The sequence below is a fragment of the Heterodontus francisci genome, chromosome 8 (assembly GCF_036365525.1).
Source record: "Heterodontus francisci isolate sHetFra1 chromosome 8, sHetFra1.hap1, whole genome shotgun sequence".
Classification (NCBI taxonomy): domain Eukaryota; kingdom Metazoa; phylum Chordata; class Chondrichthyes; order Heterodontiformes; family Heterodontidae; genus Heterodontus; species Heterodontus francisci.
In genome coordinates this window covers 120,994,073-121,017,310 of record NC_090378.1, presented here as the reverse complement: position 1 = coordinate 121,017,310, position 23,238 = coordinate 120,994,073, and the positions used below count along the sequence as shown (strand labels likewise).

At 43.4% G+C, this 23,238-nt stretch overlaps 1 long non-coding RNA gene and 1 gene segment (V, D, J or C); one reads left to right on the top strand and one right to left on the bottom strand.

Moving 5' to 3' along the window:
* Positions 1-12,658, bottom strand: part of LOC137373120 (Ig kappa chain V region Mem5-like) — an 80,658-nt gene extending 68,000 nt beyond the window's left edge. The window contains 2 exon segments of the V gene segment in view: positions 12,017-12,312; positions 12,499-12,658. Coding sequence covers positions 12,017-12,312; positions 12,499-12,547 — 345 coding nt within the window.
* The window catches only part of LOC137373121 (uncharacterized), a 78,803-nt gene extending 56,638 nt beyond the window's left edge, over positions 1-22,165 (top strand). Inside the window, exon 2 of the long non-coding RNA XR_010975590.1 lies at positions 19,163-22,165. This is a non-coding gene — a long non-coding RNA (uncharacterized lncRNA). The remainder of the gene's footprint in view (positions 1-19,162) is intronic.
* Positions 22,166-23,238: the final 1,073 nt, after the last annotated feature.

Sequence of the window (23,238 nt, the reverse complement as noted above, 5' to 3'; positions counted from 1 at the left end):
CAGTCCAGGAGGTGGGACTTTGTGTCCATTATTATATATTATATATAGCTGTGGGATGTGTCAGTCCAGGAGGTGGGACTGTGTATCCATTATTATATATTATATATAACTGTGGGATGTTTCAGTACAGGAGGTGGGACTGTGTATCCATTATTATATATTATATATAACTGTGGGATGTTTCAGTGCAGGACGTGGGACTGTGTGTCCATTATTATATATTATATATAACTGTGGGATGTGTCAGTGCAGGACGTGGGACTGTGTGTCCATTATTATATATTATATATAACTGTGGGATGTTTCAGTCCAGGAGGTGGGACTGTGTATCCATTATTATATATTATATATAACTGTGGGATGTTTCAGTGCAGGACGTGGGACTGTGTGTCCATTATTATATATTATATATAACTGTGGGATGTGTCAGTGCAGGAGGTGGGACTGTGTGTCCATTATTATATATTATATATAACTGTGGGATGTGTCAGTACAGGAGGTGGGACTGTGTGTCCATTATTATATATTATATATAACTGTGGGATGTGTCAGTGCAGGAGGTGGGACTTTGTGTCCATTATTATATATTATATATAACTGTGGGATGTTTCAGTCCAGGAGGTGGGACTGTGTATCCATTATTATATATTATATATAACTGTGGGATGTTTCAGTGCAGGACGTGGGACTGTGTGTCCATTATTATATATTATATATAACTGTGGGATGTTTCAGTCCAGGAGGTGGGACTGTGTATCCATTATTATATATTATATATAACTGTGGGATGTTTCAGTGCAGGACGTGGGACTGTGTGTCCATTATTATATATTATATATAACTGTGGGATGTGTCAGTGCAGGAGGTGGGACTGTGTGTCCATTATTCTATATTATATATAACTGTGGGATGTTTCAGTGCAGGACGTGGGACTGTGTGTCCATTATTATATATTATATATAACTGTGGGATGTGTCAGTGCAGGAGGTGGGACTTTGTGTCCATTATTATATATTATATATAACTGTGGGATGTGTCAGTCCAGGAGGTGGGACTGTGTGTCCATTATTATATATTATATATAACTGTGGGATGTGTCAGTGCAGGAGGTGGGACTTTGTGTCCATTATTATATATTATATATAACTGTGGGATGTGTCAGTACAGGAGGTGGGACTGTGTGTCCATTATTCTATATTATATATAACTGTGGGATGTGTCAGTGCAGGAGGTGGGACTGTGTGTCCATTATTATATATTATATATAACTGTGGGATGTGTCAGTACAGGAGGTGGGACTGTGTGTCCATTATTCTATATTATATATAACTGTGGGATGTGTCAGTGCAGGAGGTGGGACTGTGTGTCCATTATTATATATTATATATAACTGTGGGATGTGTCAGTCCAGGAGGTGGGACTGTGTGTCCATTATTATATATTATATATAACTGTGGGATGTTTCAGTACCTGAGGTGGGACTGTGTGTCCATTATTATATATTATATATAACTGTGGGATGTGTCAGTCCAGGAGGTGGGACGGTGTGTCCATTATTATATATTATATATAACTGTGGGATGTTTCAGTGCAGGAGGTGGGACTGTGTGTCCATTATTATATATTATATATAACTGTGGGATGTGTCAGTGCAGGAGGTGGGACTGTGTGTCCATTATTATATATTATATATAGCTGTGGGATGTGTCAGTCCAGGAGGTGGGACTGTGTATCCATTATTATATATTATATATAACTGTGGGATGTGTCAGTGCAGGAGGTGGGACTGTGTGTCCATTATTATATATTATATATAGCTGTGGGATGTGTCAGTCCAGAAGGTGGGACTGTGTATCCATTATTATATATTATATATAACTGTGGGATGTGTCAGTCCAGGAGGTGGGACTGTGTATCCATTATTATATATTATATATAGCTGTGGGATGTGTCAGTCCAGGAGGTGGGACTGTGTATCCATTATTATATATTATATATAGCTGTGGGATGTGTCAGTGCAGGAGGTGGGACTGTGAGTCCATTATTATATATTATATATAACTGTGGGATGTGTCAGTGCAGGAGGTGGGACTGTGTGTCCATTATTATATATTATATATAGCTGTGGGATGTGTCAGTCCAGGAGGTGGGACTGTGTATCCATTATTATATATTATATATAACTGTGGGATGTGTCAGTCCAGGAGGTGGGACTGTGTATCCATTATTATATATTATATATAGCTGTGGGATGTGTCAGTCCAGGAGGTGGGACTGTGTATCCATTATTATATATTATATATAGCTGTGGGATGTGTCAGTCCAGGAGGTGGGACTGTGTATCCATTATTATATATTATATATAGCTGTGGGATGTGTCAGTCCAGGAGGTGGGACTGTGTATCCATTATTATATATTATATATAGCTGTGGGATGTGTCAGTCCAGGAGGTGGGACTGTGTATCCATTATTATATATTATATATAACTGTGGGATGTGTCAGTCCAGGAGGTGGGACTGTGTGTCCATTATTATATATTATATATAACTGTGGGACGTGTCAGTACAGGAGGTGGGACTGTGTGTCCATTATTATATATTATATATAACTGTGGGATGTTTCAGTACCTGAGGTGGGACTGTGTGTCCATTATTATATATTATATATAACTGTGGGATGTGTCAGTCCAGGAGGTGGGACTGTGTGTCCATTATTATATATTATATATAACTGTGGGATGTGTCAGTCCAGGAGGTGGGACTGTGTGTCCATTATTATATATTATATATAACTGTGGGCCATGTCAGTACAGGAGGTGGGACTGTGTGTCCATTATTATATATTATATATAACTGTGGGATGTGTCAGTACAGGAGGTGGGACTCTGTGTCCATTATTATATATTATATATAACTGTGGGATGTTTCAGTACCTGAGGTGGGACTGTGTGTCCATTATTATATATTATATATAACTGTGGGATGTGTCAGTCCAGGAGGTGGGACTGTGTGTCCATTATTATATATTATATATAACTGTGGGATGTGTCAGTCCAGGAGGTGGGACTGTGTGTCCATTATTATATATTATATATAACTGTGGGCCATGTCAGTACAGGAGGTGGGACTGTGTGTCCATTATTATATATTATATATAACTGTGGGATGTGTCAGTACAGGAGGTGGGACTCTGTGTCCATTATTATATATTATATATAACTGTGGGATGTTTCAGTACCTGAGGTGGGACTGTGTGTCCATTATTATATATTATATATAACTGTGGGATGTTTCAGTACCTGAGGTGGGACTGTGTGTCCATTATTATATATTATATATAACTGTGGGATGTGTCAGTCCAGGAGGTGGGACTGTGTGTCCATTATTATATATTATATATAACTGTGGGATGTTTCAGTACCTGAGGTGGGACTGTGTGTCCATTATTATATATTATATATAACTGTGGGATGTGTCAGTGCAGGACGTGGGACTGTGTGTCCATTATTATATATTATATATAACTGTGGGATGTTTCAGTACCTGAGGTGGGACTGTGTGTCCATTATTATATATTATATATAACTGTGGGACGTGTCAGTACAGGAGGTGGGACTGTGTGTCCATTATTATATATTATATATAACTGTGGGATGTTTCAGTACCTGAGGTGGGACTGTGTGTCCATTATTATATATTATATATAACTGTGGGATGTGTCAGTCCAGGAGGTGGGACTGTGTGTCCATTATTATATATTATATATAACTGTGGGATGTGTCAGTCCAGGAGGTGGGACTGTGTGTCCATTATTATATATTATATATAACTGTGGGCCATGTCAGTACAGGAGGTGGGACTGTGTGTCCATTATTATATATTATATATAACTGTGGGATGTGTCAGTACAGGAGGTGGGACTCTGTGTCCATTATTATATATTATATATAACTGTGGGATGTTTCAGTACCTGAGGTGGGACTGTGTGTCCATTATTATATATTATATATAACTGTGGGATGTGTCAGTCCAGGAGGTGGGACTGTGTGTCCATTATTATATATTATATATAACTGTGGGATGTGTCAGTCCAGGAGGTGGGACTGTGTGTCCATTATTATATATTATATATAACTGTGGGCCATGTCAGTACAGGAGGTGGGACTGTGTGTCCATTATTATATATTATATATAACTGTGGGATGTGTCAGTACAGGAGGTGGGACTCTGTGTCCATTATTATATATTATATATAACTGTGGGATGTTTCAGTACCTGAGGTGGGACTGTGTGTCCATTATTATATATTATATATAACTGTGGGATGTTTCAGTACCTGAGGTGGGACTGTGTGTCCATTATTATATATTATATATAACTGTGGGATGTGTCAGTCCAGGAGGTGGGACTGTGTGTCCATTATTATATATTATATATAACTGTGGGATGTTTCAGTCCAGGAGGTGGGACTGTGTGTCCATTATTATATATTATATATAACTGTGGGATGTGTCAGTGCAGGACGTGGGACTGTGTGTCCATTATTATATATTATATATAACTGTGGGATGTGTCAGTGCAGGAGGTGGGACTGTGTGTCCATTATTATATATTATATATAACTGTGGGATGTTTCAGTGCAGGACGTGGGACTGTGTGTCCATTATTATATATTATATATAACTGTGGGATGTGTCAGTGCAGGAGGTGGGACTGTGTGTCCATTATTATATATTATATATAACTGTGGGATGTGTCAGTCCAGGAGGTGGGACTCTGTGTCCATTATTATATATTATATATAACTGTGGGATGTTTCAGTACCTGAGGTGGGACTGTGTGTCCATTATTATATATTATATATAGCTGTGGGATGTGTCAGTGCAGGAGGTGGGACTGTGTATCCATTATTATATATTATATATAACTGTGGGATGTGTCAGTCCAGGAGGTGGGACTGTGTGTCCATTATTATATATTATATATAACTGTGGGATGTGTCAGTACAGGAGGTGGGACTGTGTGTCCATTATTATATATTATATATAACTGTGGGATGTGTCAGTCCAGGAGGTGGGACTGTGTGTCCATTATTATATATTATATATAACTGTGGGATGTTTCAGTACCTGAGGTGGGACTGTGTGTCCATTATTATATATTATATATAACTGTGGGATGTGTCAGTCCAGGAGGTGGGACTGTGTGTCCATTATTATATATTATATATAACTGTGGGATGTGTCAGTCCAGGAGGTGGGACTGTGTGTCCATTATTATATATTATATATAACTGTGGGATGTGTCAGTACAGGAGGTGGGACTCTGTGTCCATTATTATATATTATATATAACTGTGGGATGTTTCAGTACCTGAGGTGGGACTGTGTGTCCATTATTATATATTATATATAACTGTGGGATGTGTCAGTCCAGGAGGTGGGACTGTGTGTCCATTATTATATATTATATATAACTGTGGGATGTGTCAGTACAGGAGGTGGGACTGTGTGTCCATTATTATATATTATATATAACTGTGGGATGTTTCAGTACCTGAGGTGGGACTGTGTGTCCATTATTATATATTATATATAACTGTGGGATGTTTCAGTCCAGGAGGTGGGACTTTGTGTCCATTATTATATATTATATATAGCTGTGGGATGTGTCAGTCCAGGAGGTGGGACTGTGTATCCATTATTATATATTATATATAACTGTGGGATGTGTCAGTCCAGGAGGTGGGACTGTGTGTCCATTATTATATATTATATATAACTGTGGGATGTGTCAGTACCTGAGGTGGGACTGTGTGTCCATTATTATATATTATATATAACTGTGGGATGTGTCAGTCCAGGAGGTGGGACTCTGTGTCCATTATTATATATTATATATAACTGTGGGATGTGTCAGTCCAGGAGGTGGGACTGTGTGTCCATTATTATATATTATATATAACTGTGGGATGTGTCAGTCCAGGAGGTGGGACTGTGTGTCCATTATTATATATTATATATCACTGTGGGATGCGTCAGTACGGGAGGTGGGACTGTGTGTCCATTATTATATATTATATATAACTGTGGGATGTGTCAGTACAGGAGGTGGGACTGTGTGTCCTTTATTATATATTATATATAACTGTGGGATGTGTCAGTCCAGGAGGTGGGACTGTGTGTCCATTATTATATATTATATATCACTGTGGGATGTGTCAGTCCAGGAGGTGGGACTGTGTATCCATTATTATATATTATATATAACTGTGGGATGTGTCAGTCCAGGAGGTGGGACTGTGTGTCCATTATTATATATTATATATCACTGTGGGATGCGTCAGTACGGGAGGTGGGACTGTGTGTCCATTATTATATATTATATATAGCTGTGGGATGTCTCAGTCCGGGAGGTGGGACTATTTGTCCATTATTATATATTATATATAACTGTGGGATGTGTCAGTCCAGGAGGTGGGACTGTGTGTCCATTATTATATATTATATATCACTGTGGGATGTGTCAGTCCAGGAGGTGGGACTGTGTATCCATTATTATATATTATATATAACTGTGGGATGTGTCAGTCCAGGAGGTGGGACTGTGTGTCCATTATTATATATTATATATCACTGTGGGATGCGTCAGTACGGGAGGTGGGACTGTGTGTCCATTATTATATATTATATATAGCTGTGGGATGTCTCAGTCCGGGAGGTGGGACTATTTGTCCATTATTATATATTATATATAACTGTGGGATGTGTCAGTCCAGGAGGTGGGACTGTGTGTCCATTATTATATATTATATATAACTGTGGGATGTCTCAGTACAGGAGGTGGGACTGTGTGTCCATTATTATATATTATATATAACTGTGGGATGTGTCAGTACAGGAGGTGGGACTGTGTGTCCATTATTATATATTATATATAACTGTGGGATGTCTCAGTACAGGAGGTGGGACTGTGTGTCCATTATTATATATTATATATAACTGTGGGATGTCTCAGTACAGGAGGTGGGACTGTGTATCCATTATTATATATTATATATAACTGTGGGATGTCTCAGTACAGGAGGTGGGACTGTGTGTCCATTATTATATATTATATATCACTGTGGGATGTGTCAGTCCAGGAGGTGGGACTGTGTGTCCATTATTATATATTATATATAGCTGTGGGATGTGTCAGTCCAGGAGGTGGGACTGTGTATCCATTATTATATATTATATATAACTGTGGGATGTGTCAGTCCAGGAGGTGGGACTGTGTGTCCATTATTATATATTATATATAACTGTGGGATGTCTCAGTACAGGAGGTGGGACTGTGTGTCCATTATTATATATTATATATAACTGTGGGATGTGTGAGTCCAGGAGGTGGGACTGTGTGTCCATTATTATATATTATATATAACTGTGGGATGTGTCAGTCCAGGAGGTGGGACTGTGTGTCCATTATTATATATTATATATAACTGTGGGATGTGTCAGTCCAGGAGGTGGGACTCTGTGTCCATTATTATATATTATATATAACTGTGGGATGTGTCAGTCCAGGAGGTGGGACTCTGTGTCCATTATTATATATTATATATAGCTGTGGGATGTGTCAGTCCAGGAGGTGGGACTGTGTGTCCATTATTATATATTATATATAACTGTGGGATGTGTCAGTCCAGGAGGTGGGACTGTGTGTCCATTATTATATATTATATATAACTGTGGGATGTGTCAGTACAGGAGGTGGGACTGTGTATCCATTATTATATATTATATATAACTGTGGGATGTGTCAGTCCAGGAGGTGGGACTGTGTATCTATTATTATATATTATATATAATTGTGAGATGTGTCAGTGCAGGAGGTGGGACTGTGTATCCATTATTATATATTATAGATCACTGTGGGATGTGTCAGTCCAGGAGGTGGGACTGTGTATCCATTATTATATATTATATATAACTGTGGGATGTGTCAGTCCAGGAGGTGGGACTGTGTGTCCATTATTATATATTATATATCACTGTGGGATGTGTCAGTCCAGGAGGTGGGACTGTGTGTCCATTATTATATATTATAGATCACTGTGGGATGTGTCAGTCCAGGAGGTGGGACTGTGTATCCATTATTATATATTATATATAACTGTGGGATGTGTCAGTCCAGGAGGTGGGACTGTGTGTCCATTATTATATATTATATATCACTGTGGGATGTGTCAGTCCAGGAGGTGGGACTGTGTGTCCATTATTATATATTATAGATCACTGTGGGATGTGTCAGTCCAGGAGGTGGGACTGTGTATCCATTATTATATATTATATATAACTGTGGGATGTGTCAGTCCAGGAGGTGGGACTGTGTGTCCATTATTATATATTATATATCACTGTGGGATGTGTCAGTCCAGGAGGTGGGACTGTGTGTCCATTATTATATATTATATATAACTGTGGGATGTGTCAGTACAGGAGGTGGGACTGTGTATCCATTATTTTATATTATATATAACTGTGGGATGTGTCAGTCCAGGAGGTGGGACTGTGTATCCATTATTATATATTATTTATAACTGTGGGATGTGTCAGTCCAGGAGGTGGGACTGTGTATCCATTATTATATATTATATATAACTGTGGGATGTGTCAGTCCAGGAGGTGGGACTGTGTATCCATTATTATATATTATATATAGCTGTGGGATGTGTCAGTCCAGGAGGTGGGACTGTGTATCCATTATTATATATTATATATAACTGTGGGATGTCTCAGTCCAGGAGGTGGGACTGTGTGTCCATTATTATATATTATATATCACTGTGGGATGTGTCAGTCCAGGAGGTGGGACTGTGTATCCATTATTATATATTATATATAACTGTGGGATGTGTCAGTCCAGGAGGTGGGACTGTGTATCCATTATTATATATTATATATAGCTGTGGGATGTGTCAGTCCAGGAGGTGGGACTGTGTATCCATTATTATATATTATATATAACTGTGGGATGTGTCAGTCCAGGAGGTGGGACTGTGTATCCATTATTATATATTATATATAACTGTGGAATGTGTCAGTACAGGAGGTGGGACTGTGTATCCATTATTATATATTATATATAGCTGTGGGATGTGTCAGTCCAGGAGGTGGGACTGTGTATCCATTATTATATATTATATATAACTGTGGAATGTGTCAGTACAGGAGGTGGGACTGTGTATCCATTATTATATATTATATATAGCTGTGGGATGTGTCAGTCCAGGAGGTGGGACTGTGTATCCATTATTATATATTATATATAACTGTGGGATGTGTCAGTCCAGGAGGTGGGACTGTGTATCCATTATTATATATTATATATAACTGTGGGATGTGTCAGTCCAGGAGGTGGGACTGTGTATCCATTATTATATATTATATATAACTGTGGGATGTGTCAGTCCAGGAGGTGGGACTGTGTGTCCATTATTATATATTATATATCACTGTGGGATGTGTCAGTCCAGGAGGTGGGACTGTGTATCCATTATTATATATTATATATCACTGTGGGATGTGTCAGTCCAGGAGGTGGGACTGTGTGTCCATTATTATATATTATATATCACTGTGGGATGTGTCAGTCCAGGAGGTGGGACTGTGTATCCATTATTATATATTATATATAACTGTGGGATGTGTCAGTCCAGGAGGTGGGACTGTGTGTCCATTATTATATATTATATATCACTGTGGGATGTGTCAGTCCAGGAGGTGGGACTGTGTGTCCATTATTATATATTATATATAGCTGTGGGATGTCTCAGTGCGGGAGGTGGGACTATTTGTCCATTATTATATATTATATATAACTGTGGGATGTGTCAGTACAGGAGGTGGGACTGTGTGTCCATTATTATATATTATATATCACTGTGGGATGTGTCAGTCCAGGAGGTGGGACTGTGTATCCATTATTATATATTATATATAACTGTGGGATGTGTCAGTCCAGGAGGTGGGACTGTGTGTCCATTATTATATATTATATATCACTGTGGGATGTGTCAGTCCAGGAGGTGGGACTGTGTATCCATTATTATATATTATATATCACTGTGGGATGTGTCAGTACAGGAGGTGGGACTGTGTGTCCATTATTATATATTATATATCACTGTGGGATGTGTCAGTCCAGGAGGTGGGACTGTGTATCCATTATTATATATTATATATAACTGTGGGATGTGTCAGTCCAGGAGGTGGGACTGTGTGTCCATTATTATATATTATATATCACTGTGGGATGTGTCAGTCCAGGAGGTGGGACTGTGTATCCATTATTATATATTATATATAGCTGTGGGATGTGTCAGTCCAGGAGGTGGGACTGTGTGTCCATTATTATATATTATATATCACTGTGGGATGTGTCAGTCCAGGAGGTGGGACTGTGTATCCATTATTATATATTATATATAACTGTGGGATGTGTCAGTCCAGGAGGTGGGACTGTGTGTCCATTATTATATATTATATATCACTGTGGGATGTGTCAGTCCAGGAGGTGGGACTGTGTGTCCATTATTATATATTATATATAACTGTGGGATGTGTCAGTCCAGGAGGTGGGACTGTGTATCCATTATTATATATTATATATAACTGTGGGATGTGTCAGTCCAGGAGGTGGGACTGTGTGTCCATTATTATATATTATATATAACTGTGGGATGTGTCAGTCCAGGAGGTGGGACTGTGTGTCCATTATTATATATTATATATAACTGTGGGATGTGTCAGTCCAGGAGGTGGGACTGTGTATCCATTATTATATATTATATATAACTGTGGGATGTGTCAGTCCAGGAGGTGGGACTGTGTATCCATTATTATATATTATATATAACTGTGGGATGTGTCAGTCCAGGAGGTGGGACTGTGTATCCATTATTATATATTATATATAACTGTGGGATGTGTCAGTCCAGGAGGTGGGACTGTGTATCCATTATTATATATTATATATAACTGTGGGATGTGTCAGTCCAGGAGGTGGGACTGTGTGTCCATTATTATATATTATATATAACTGTGGGATGTGTCAGTCCAGGAGGTGGGACTGTGTGTCCATTATTATATATTATATATAACTGTGGGATGTGTCAGTCCAGGAGGTGGGACTGTGTATCCATTATTATATATTATATATAACTGTGGGATGTGTCAGTCCAGGAGGTGGGACTGTGTATCCATTATTATATATTATATATAACTGTGGGATGTGTCAGTCCAGGAGGTGGGACTGTGTATCCATTATTATATATTATATATAACTGTGGGATGTGTCAGTCCAGGAGGTGGGACTGTGTATCCATTATTATATATTATATATAACTGTGGGATGTGTCAGTCCAGGAGGTGGGACTGTGTGTCCATTATTATATATTATATATAACTGTGGGATGTGTCAGTCCAGGAGGTGGGACTGTGTATCCATTATTATATATTATATATAACTGTGGGATGTCTCAGTACAGGAGGTGGGACTGTGTATCCATTATTATATATTATATATAACTGTGGGATGTGTCAGTCCAGGAGGTGGGACTGTGTATCCATTATTATATATTATATATAACTGTGGGATGTGTCAGTCCAGGAGGTGGGACTGTGTGTCCATTATTATATATTATATATAACTGTGGGATGTGTCAGTACAGGAGGTGGGACTGTGTATCCATTATTATATATTATATATAACTGTGGGATGTGTCAGTCCAGGAGGTGGGACTGTGTATCCATTATTATATATTATATATAACTGTGGGATGTGTCAGTCCAGGAGGTGGGACTGTGTGTCCATTATTATATATTATATATAACTGTGGGATGTGTCAGTCCAGGAGGTGGGACTGTGTATCCATTATTATATATTATATATAACTGTGGGATGTCTCAGTACAGGAGGTGGGACTGTGTGTATTGAGGATTTTGTACGGCTCTGTCTCACTGTGTAAGGGGTGTTGTAACCGTTCTGACAGTAATAATCTGCGACATCCTCATTCTGCACATTGCTGATTGTCAGAGTGAATTTGAGGTTCTGTTGACTGCCGGTGAATCGGTCGGATGTTCCTGTGCATCGAGTTGTTGCACTATAGATCAGGAGAGTGGGTTTCTGACCGTCTCGCTGCTGATACCATTGAACATATTTGCTAACGTATTCCCTGGCCGTACAGGTGATCGTTGCGGTCTGTCCCAGTGTCACTGACAGTGCCGGTGGAGACTGGGTCATGATTGCGTCTCCACTGATACCTGAAGGGCAATAGAGAAACAGAGTGAAGTAAGAACTGTCGCAGAAAGATCTTGCAAAATGAAATATTGTTAGAGACAGTAACCGTTCCTCTTGTTTCAGCATTTTCCCTCCAATCACAAGTCAGTAGAATTGGACTGAAATAAACAGCAGGAAAATATTAACCGTGGAAGGAGAGAGATTTGTACCTGCGACGCAGAATGCCAGAGGCCAGATCAGCTGGATGGGTGAAATCATGGTGCCTGCTCCTGTCTCTGTGCCTGGTTACTGATAAACTCTCCCTTCACTGGGCTCTGCTTTATAAAGCTGCAGCCTGTGAGAGTCTGACTGCCTGTTTCTCAGTATGTAAATGGTATCACCCAGAGAAAGGAACGTCAGCAACTCTCATTTCCTCTTATCTTTCCCTCTTCCACCCTCTTCCACCCTCTCTCTCCCTCTCCATCCCCTTCTCTCTCTCTCTCTCTTTCTTTGTCCCTTTCCTTCTCTCACTGTCCGTTTCCCTTATTCTTTTTTTCTCATTTTCCGTCTCTCCTTGTCTCTCTTGCTTTTTGAAAGTCTTTCTTTGCCTGTCATCTCTCTCTGTCTCTCTCTGTCACTCTGTCTCACTGTTTCTCCTCTCTCGCTCACCCTCTTTCTCTCTCTCCATCTCTCTATCACAATATTCAAGCCTCTATCTTTGTCACCCTGTTTCTCCATGTCTTCGTGTCAGTCTCTCTGAATCATACTTCCTCCTCTCTCTTCCCCTTCTCTTTCTCTCTCTCTCTCTCCATTTCAGTCTCACAGCCTCTATCTCTCTCTCACTTGTTCTCGGCCTGTCACCCTGTAAAACCACTCCCTGTTTTGCTCTCTCTCCCTCCCTTTCTCTCTCTCTCTATTTTTTGTCTCTCTGCTGACTCATCTCTCTCTCCCACTCTCCATTGTTCTGTAATTCTGTTACTGATCTCTATAACAGGAGTTATTACTGGAGACTGGAACACTTTGAGGCCTGGTGCAGCAGTTAAATGTCTCCCTCTCTCTCTCACTCTGTCTCACAATCTCCACCATGCTCTCTCTTTCCCACAGTCTCCCAGGTGGAGCACAGTTAAATGAAAGGTAAAACTCCCTGTGCTCTGCCCCATCAATGGATGTTAACTCTTGACCCCAGAAGCATGCCTTCTCCTGGAGTAAGGCCCCATACCCCACAGTGACCATGCTTTGGCCTCTCTCAGTAAGACTGGCAGATTATTGTCAAATTTAGGACAGTTCTGTGCTGTTGGCCTATTCTCACTGGGACTGGTTTGGACAGAAAGCTCATTTCATGAAGGCCCAGCAGAGAGAGGAGATCCTCACCCCATCACTGGGAGCTGGAGGGACAGGATAGGGTCTGACCCACTGCCCCATCCTGTCAGCTCATAACATGTTCAAATCCCTTCCCCTCTCCATCCCCTTCCATGGTCAGGCTCCGGGTCGTGGAGTTTTACTGGGATGAGGGGTCGGCAATTACACATTTACAACAAAAAGGAACTGACCACCACATCAACCATAATGTTCATGTTCCACTGGATCTACAATAGGGACCAGTAAACATGGGCCTCCTTCCCTCTGGACCTCCAATAGGGACCAGTAAACATGGGCCTCCTTCCCTCTGGACCTCCAATAGGTACCAGTAAACATAGGCCTCCTTCCCACAGGACCTTCAATATGGACCAGTAAACATGGGCCTCCTTCCCTCTGGACCTCCAATAGGTACCAGTAAACATGGGCCTCCTTCCCACTGGGTCTCCAATAGGGACCAGTAAACATGGGCCTCCTTCCCTCTGGACCTCCAATAGGTACCAGTAAACATGGGCCTCCTTCCCAGTGGGTCTCCAATAGGGACCAGTAAACATGGGCCTCCTTCCCACTGGACCTCCAAAAGGGACCAGTAAACATGGGCCTCCTTCCCACTGGACCTCCAAAAGGGACCAGTAAACATGGGCCTCCTTCCCACTGGACTTCCAATAGGGACCAATAAATATGGGCCTCCTTCCCACTGGACCCTCCAATAGGGACCAGTAAACATGGGCCTCCTTCCCACTGGACCCTCCAATAGGGACCAGTAAACATGGGCCTCCTTCCCACTGGACCTCCAAAAGGGACCAGTAAACATGGGCCTCCTTCCCACTGGACTTCCAATAGGGACCAATAAATATGGGCCTCCTTCCCACTGGACCCTCCAATAGGGACCAGTAAACATGGGCCTCCTTCCCACTGGACCCTCCAATAGGGACCAGTAAACATGGGCCTCCTTCCCACTGGACCTCCAATAGGGACCAGTGAACATGAGCCTCCTTCCCACTGGACCTCCAATTGGGACCAGTAAATATGGGCCTCCTTCCCACTGGACCTCCAATAGGGACCAGTAAACATGGGCATCCTTCCCACTGGACCTCCAACTGCGACCAGTAAATATGGACCTCCTTCCCACTAAGCCTCCAGTAGTTGAGCTTCAAACCCCACATCCTCTCCATCATGTTGGCCTCTTATGTCTATCTCCACAACATTGCCCGTCTCTACACTACATCAGCCCCTTGACCATACAAACCCTCATCCCTGCTTGCCTCGCCTCCTAACTCCATTATTCCCACAGTCTCTGCCAGATTCCTTCATTCACAAACCTCAACTTGTCTGAAATGCAGTTGTCCCCTCATCCCAACCCCTCCCCACTATTTCTCTTACTCTGGCTCTGTGAAGCATTTTGGGATGTTTTGTACATGCTATATAAATGCAAATTCTGTGTGGATTTCAGGTGGGGACAGAATTGGACACTGTGATGATGGCCAATGTAGTCAAATGTCTTGTTGACAGGCTTACACACACAGAATGGGGAAGTGGATGAGGCTGGAATGTGATGTTGGGGCCCATGGAACTATTACCCCAGCATGAAGTGTCCCTCAGGAGGGGTGACGGAATGTTCGGAGTCCTGAGCTCCATTTCCCACACCAGGCATTTTGTCTTCCAATGAATGAATGAGATGCCAATTTCGAGCCTAGTTTAGGGACAGTCTCGTGCTGTGGGCCCAGGTCTCGAAGAGGGAATTGGAGATATACCTGAAAAGAAAAGATTTGCTGGGTTATGGGGCTAGAGAGGGGCAGTAGGACTAATTGGGTAGCTCACAGGCACGATGGGCTGAATGGCCTCCTTTGTGCTGTAAGATTCTAGGTAGTGTGTGCAGTTCACAGTTTTCTCCCGTGTCATTACCAAACGTCCAGCTGCTCCGAGCTCCTTCTTTCACTTCCTCTGTTGGTTAAGTTTCAATCTTCCGATCTGACAGTCTTTGCAGTTATTTTTTACATTGGGGATTTGTGCTGTGGTCGGAGTCTCTAATAATAACTGTCCAATCAGTGAAAATAACAGCAGCTAAGAGCAGTCAGCACTGAGGACCCAGTCTCACTGGGGAACACACTGGGAAGATCAAAGCCATTGTCTTCAGTTCCTGGTACAAACTCCATCCCTCTCCCTGAACACTGTCTGCTGCCGAACCAGACTCTTTACAACCTTAGCCTCATCTTTGACCCTGATCTGACCCCAAATCCTCCACATCTCAATGATTATCCACTTCCCCCTCTGTAACATTGCCCATCTCTGCCCCTCCCTCACTCCTTCCGCTACTGAAACTCTTCTTCATGTCTTTGTCACCTCCAACTTTACTATTCCAGTGCTCTCCTGACCAGACTGCCATCCTCCACTCTCTGTATTCTTCAGCTCATCCGAAGCTCTGCTCTCTCTATCCTGTTCCAAACCAAGTCCTGTTCACCATCACCCCCGTCCATGCTGACCTACATTGGGCTTCCATCCCCCAACACCCTCAAATTTCAATGTAAAATTCTACTCTCTGGATTTAAATCCCTCCGTCGTCTTGACCCACCCCCCGTATCTAGAACCTCCTTTAACCTTGGTCTCCTTGAAACACTTCACCCTCCTTAAAACCCACATCTTTAACCAAGCATTTGGTCACCCCTCCTAATCTCTCTGCATTACTTGTGTCTGTTTTCCTGATGTCATGTGAGGTGGCGTGCGATGTTTCTCTACATTAAAGAGGTGACTTGTTGCTGATATATATCGATGATTTGGTCTTGGACAGAGGGAGCACGATCATTGGAATGTGCTGATTACACAGAAGGAGAGGTTTGACAAACAGGGAGGAGAAGAGACAAAGACTCGGGGAGAGGGATCAGGGAAGGGACAGATCGGAGACTGACACAATTCAATGTCGAGGGGTTTGAGATGATGGGTTTTGGAAGGAAAACGAGTGAAAAGCTGATGAAGGATGTGTAGAAGCAGAGAGATCTCGGGTTCAATTACATCATTCCTTGAAAGTGGAAATGCAGATTAATAAACCCTTGAATTAAAACAATCAACAGCGTTTGGAAACTAAAAACTACAGATAGTAGAAATCTGAAATCAAAACCGAGAATTCACTAAACATTCAGCAGCCTCTCGGGATTAAACTTCAGGTTTTTATTCAAATTGTATTCAATAAACATGTGAATCTGAGGAGAATACAGGACTATGGGGATAGAGCAGGGTAGTGGGATTGGGAATATAGGAACAGGAGGAGGCTGTTCAGCCCATCGAGCCTGTTCTATCCTCCAGTTTGATCATCTGATCTGTATCTGATCTCCATCTCCCTGCCTTGGTTGCATAACCCACAATACCCCGACCCAACAAAATCTATCAAGCTCATTGTTAAATGTTTAAATTGATCTTCAGCCTCAACAGCTTTATGAGGGAGAGAGTTCCCGATTTCCACTCGCCTTTATGTGAAGAAATGCCTCCTGACATCACCCCGAGCTCTAATATTAAGATTATGTCCCCTTGTTCTCGACTCCCCCACCAGTGGAAACAGTTTCTCTCCATCTCTCCGAATCATCTTAATCCTTTATTCATCTTCAATAGCTCAATGAGATCACCCCTAAATTCTCTAAACTCAAGGGAATACAAGCCTAGTCTATACAGTCTGTCCTGATAATTTAACCCTTTCAGTCCCGGTATCATTCTGGTGAATCTGTGCTGCACCCCCTCCAAGGCCAATCTCTTCTTCCTGAGGTGCGGGGCCCAGAACTGAACACAGTTACTCCAGATGCAGTCAAACCAGAGCTTTATACAACTGGAGTAAAACCCCTTTGTATTCCAGTCCCCTTGATAGAAAGACCAACATTCCATTCGCCTTATTCAATATGTTTTATACCTGTCACTAGATTTTAATGCTTTCTGTACTTGGACCCCTAAATCTCTCTGTTCCTCCACAGTTCCCAGCTTCTCACCATTTAGAAATTACTCTGATTTATCTTTCTCAGGTCCAAACTGGATGACCTCACACTGTCCACATTGAACTCCATCTGCCATTGTCTTCGGTCCCCGTCACAAACTCCATTCCCGAGCCACCGATTCCATCCCTCTTCCAGGGACTGTCTGAGACTGAACCAGGCAGTTCACAGCCATGGTGTTGTATTTGACCCTGAGATGTGTTACTGACCACATAAACCACATCATCATTAAAACCACCTATTTCCACCTCCGTAACCTCGCCCGAGTCCTCCCTGCCTCAGCTCATCTACTGCTGAAACCCTCATCCATGCCTTTGTTACCTCTAGACTTGACTATTCCAATGTTCTCCTGACCGCATCACAGTTACCATCCTCTGTAAACTAGAGCTGATCCAAAACTCTGCTGCCCATGTCTGAACCCAGACCATGTCACATTCCCCCATCACTGTGATCACTGACCTACATTGGCTCCTGTTCCAGCAACACCTCAAATGTTGCCTCATCTTGGATATTTGTGTCATCTGCAATCTTGGATAGATGTCTCTATTCCTTCATCCAAGTCATTGATCAATATAGTGAAAAGCTGACACTCCAGCACAGATCCCTGGGGACACCACTATTCACATCTTGCTAACTGGAGTAAATACACATTATCCCTACTCTCTGTCTCCTACCTCCTAACCAATTCCTTACCCATGTCAAAACATTTCCTCACATTCCATATGCTTCCATTTTGCGAACAGTCTCTTGTGTGGAACCTTCTCAAATGCCTTCTGGAAATCCATATAAATAACATCCATAGACATTCCCTTATCGACCACATTAGTGACCGCTTCAAAAAATACAACTCGGTTAGTTAAACATGTTTCACCCTTTTTAAATCCGTGCTGACTCTCTCTGATCAGTTTATATTTGTCAGTCATTCTGTCCCTAATAACAGATTCGAATAACTCGAGCAAACAGCTGGCAGAGAGACGAGTGGCTGAACGGCCTCCTCCTGTGCTGCAGAATTATACGGCTCTTTGGCTGAAACATGTGGATTGGAACAGGAGGTGTGCTGGAGTTTAAACAATGAGTTAAATGTGGACGTAGTGTCATTAATTTAGTTGAGTTTAGTTTCGAGATACAGCACTGAAACAGGCCCTTCGGCCCACTGAGTCTGTGCCGACCATCAACCACCCATTTATACTAATCCCACACTTATCCCATATTCCTACCACATCCCCACCTCTCCCTATATTTCCCTACCACCTACCTCTACTAGTGGCAATTTATAATGGCCAATTTACCTACCAACCTGCAAGTCTTTTGGCTTGTGGGAGGAAACCGGAGCACCCGGAGAAAACCCACGCAGACACAGGGAGAACTTGCAAACTCCACACAGGCAGTACCCGGAATCGAACCCGGGTCCCTGGAGCTGTGAGGCTGCGGTGCTCACCACTGCGCCACTGTGCCGCCCTGACTGGGACATTATTCCCTGGAATTTAGAATAATGGGTAATGCACAGTCTACATTGTGTCCATGACCCTCTCTAAAAGATGTCTTTCTCTTTTTCCCTTTTCAGGTCCAGGGCTGTAATTAAGGAGCTGAAAGAATATTTAGTGAAGAAGTTTCCGGACTGTGCGGTGTGTGTGAAGGTGTTCGGCAGTGACTGATGATTACAGCTCCTTGTTCAGTCTGCTCCGCCCTCACCACTGATCAAGCCATGTAACCTCCTGTCACACTGAGTGAAATTACAATCGATATCATAGTGTCAGTCACAGAAAACAACAGCATCACAGTCTGAGTCACTGGGACAGACATCACTGCCTCACATCAAAGAACAGGCCCCTTATCCCCTCTCACCATGTTCATAAACAATACAGTAGAGAAAATATACTGACAAACACCACCTGAGATTAAACACTCACATCCATAGAACACCATCAGAGGTAGAAGACGGGATACAGATTGAGAGAGAGATAGATAGAGAGAGTGAGATGGAGAGAGAGAGAGAGAGAGAGACTCTGTGTCAGCTCCTGTACATGGAAGAGTGAAGAAGTCTTATTGCAGTTGGATCGGACCTTGCTGAGACCACACCCGGAGAACTGTGGACAGTTTTGGTCTCTTTACCTCAGGAAGGATATACTGGCCTTGGAAGGAGTGCAGCAAAGATTCACCAGACTGATTCCTGGGATGAGGGGATTGTCCTATGAGGAGAGATTGAATAGACTGGGACATTATTCCCTGGAATTTAGAATAAGAAGAGATGATCTCATTGAAACGTATACAATTTGTAATGTGATTGACAGGATAGATACTGGGAGGATGTTTTCCCCTGGCTGGGGAATCTCGAACTAGGGGTCACAGTCTCAGAATAAGGGGTCGGCCATTTAGGACTGAGATAAGGAGAAAGTTCTTCACTCAAGGGGCTGTGAATCTTTGGAATTCTGTTTCCCAGAGAGCAGTGGATGCTCAGTCATTGAAGACAGGAGTCTATAGATCCGGAGTGCGCCAGTTCCTGCCCAATTTCTAATACAATGGTGGAATTACATTCGAACCCTTGCTGCATGTAAAGTATCAGCCATGGCTCAGTGTTTGGAGTCAAGATTATATTCATCAGTTTCCAGCCAGGGCTCCATTCATCCTGTGCAATCTCCAGCCAGGGCTCCGTTCATCCAGTGCAGTCTCCAGCCAGGGCTCCATTCATCCAGTGCAATCTCCAGCCAGGGCTCCATCCATCCTGTGCAGTCTCCAGCCAGGGCTCCGTTCATCCAATGCAGTCTCCAGCCAGGGCTCCGTTCATCCAGTGCAGTCTCCAGTCAGGGCTCCATCCAACCTGTGCAGTCTCCAGCTAGGGCTCCATTCATCCAGTGCAGTCTCCAGCCAGGGCTCCATCCATCCAGTGCAGTCTCCAGCCAGGGCTCCGTTCATCCAGTGCCCTCTCCAGTCAGGGCTCCATTCATCCAGTGCCGTCTCCAGCCAGGGCTCCGTTCATCCAGTGCAGTCTCCAGCCAGGGCTCCATTCATCCAGTGCAGTCTCCAGCCAGGGCTCCATTCATCCAGTGCAGTCCCCAGCCAGGGCCCCATTCATCCATCATATCAGTAAAAAGTACAAGGTGAAAACCATCTAACTGTAGTGGAGTCTGTCCTCAGGATGGGGGAGCAGGGAGCTGCATGGATTGGTGAAGGGACAACCTCTTTCCTCTCAGATAAACACCTCCCTGAGCTCCATCCCTTCCTCCGTCTGAGCTCCACCCCTCCCCCTATCTGAGCTCCATCCCTCCCTCTATCTGAGCTCCATCCCTCCCTCTATCTGATCTCCATCCCTCCCTCTATCTGAGCTCCATCCCTCCCTCTATCTGAGCTCCATCCCTCCCTCTATCTGACCTCCAACCCTCCCTCTATCTGACCTCCAACCCTCCCTCTATCTGATCTCCATCCCTCCCTCCATCTGATCTCCATCCCTCCCTCCATCTGATCTCCATCCCTCCCTCTGTCTGATCTCTATCCCTCCCTCTATCTGATCTCCATCCCTCCCTCCATCTGATCTCCATCCCTCCCTCCATCTGATCTCCATCCCTCCCTCTGTCTGATCTCTATCCCTCCCTCTATCTGACCTCCATCCCTCCCTCCATCTGACCTCTATCCCTCCCTCCATCTGACCTCCATCCCTCCCTCTATCTGACCTCCATCCCTCCCTCCATCTGTTCTCCATCCCTCCCACTATCTGATCTCCATCCCTCCCTCCATCTGACCTCCATTCCTCACTCTATGTGATCTCCATCTCTCCCTCCATCTGACCTCCATCCCTCCCTCCATCTGACCTCTATCCCTCCCTCCATCTGACCTCCATCCCTCCCTCTATCTGACCTCCATCCCTCCCTCCATCTGATCTCCATCCCTCCCACTATCTGATCTCCATCCCTCCCTCTATCTGATCTCCATCCCTCCCTCCATCTGATCTCCATCCCTCCCTCCATCTGATCTCCATTCCTCACTCCATGTGATCTCCATCTCTCCCTCGATCTGATCTCCATCCCTCCTTCTATCTGACCTCCATCCCTCCCTCTATCTGATCTCCATCCCTCCCTCCATCTGATCTCCATCCCTCCCTCTATCTGATCTCCATCCCTCCCTCCATCTGATCTCCATCCCTCCCTCTATCTGAGCTCCATCCCTCCCTCCATCTGATCTCCATCCCTCCCTCTATCTGATCTCCATCCCTCCCTCTATCTGATCTCCATCCCTCCCTCCATCTGATCTCCATCCCTCCCTCTATCTGAGCTCCATCCCTCCCTCCATCTGATCTCCATCCCTCCCTCTATCTGATCTCCATCCCTCCCTCCATCTGTTCTCCATTCCTCCTTCTCTCTATTTCAGCTGCTGGGAGTCAGATCTGAGCTAGTTACAGTCAATACCATTCAGAATAATGACTGCATATTTTAAATGTAAGTTTGATGAAGTAAATTTGAACAGCACCAAAAACATTACAAATGGTTTCTACATACAGCAAAGCAGAAACCAGAGCTTTCTGCCAATAAACACAGAATGGATGAAAGATACAATAAAAGAATTATGAAGATGATTATCAGAGATGTGTCATTATTATAGTTAAAAAGGTCTCCTTCTCAGTGAAGATATATCCTGCTGAGTAATATATACAGACAGGCTGTGCTAAAGTTGGACAATGTTGAGATGTAGATTTTATATTTTACCAAAAAGCAGAATTGAGTAAACAAGATGTGAACAAGATGATTAGAAATTGTTTACAGACACTGATGACAGTCTCTGTGTTCCTCAGGTGGTCCCAGTCGTGTTGTTCACAAACCATGGGGGGAGTTTTATTCCCTCCCCCATGGCGGGTTTGGAGGTGGGAGAGACGATAATCGGGTGGGATGGTGACGGGGGAGGGACCACCGCCAATTAAGGCCCTTTAGAGGGTAATTAATTCCCAATTACCTCATTACACTGCCACCACAATTAGCCCAGCTGTGGGCGGGGCCTGTCGCCACACGGGGAGCATAACAAGAAAAACCGTGCGAGTTGCTTCCTGGCTCCATTTGGGGAGGGGAGTGTCCCTTGTTAAAAGACACTTAGTGCCTGAACGCAGAACCCAGTATCGGGAATGGGGGCCCGCTGAGAGTCAACCCCCCTTCCCTTGATGCTGACCCCCCTACACACCTCTCAAATATGACCCCCACCCCACGGGACCACTCCTGCCCTGACCTACCTGTGACCTGGTTCCTGCACCGCTCCGAGGCCTTGGGTTGGTTCTCCACTGCCAGCAGCCATTGCCTCCACTGTGGCGCTGCTCAGTTACTCTGATTGGCCGGCAGTTCTCAGAGGGCGGGACTTCAGTGGGGTCCTTGATCCCAGGAAAGGCCCACTGCTGTCCAGTTACGTGCCTAATTGGTACTTTATTTGGTGAGCCTCCCACAGAAAAGGTAACGCGGGGTTCTTGGTGGGTCTTTTGCTGGAGTCGGGACCCTGTCACCTGGATAAACTCCTGTCCCATGTTTTGCAGTCAGCCTGCTCTTCTTAACGGCAGGCTGTCCCTTTTAAAGGAAATCTGAACTGAATAATATTAATGCAATTTAAATGGTTTCAAAGTGAATGCTGGGATGATGGATGTGATGCTGGAGGCATTAGCGGTGAAGG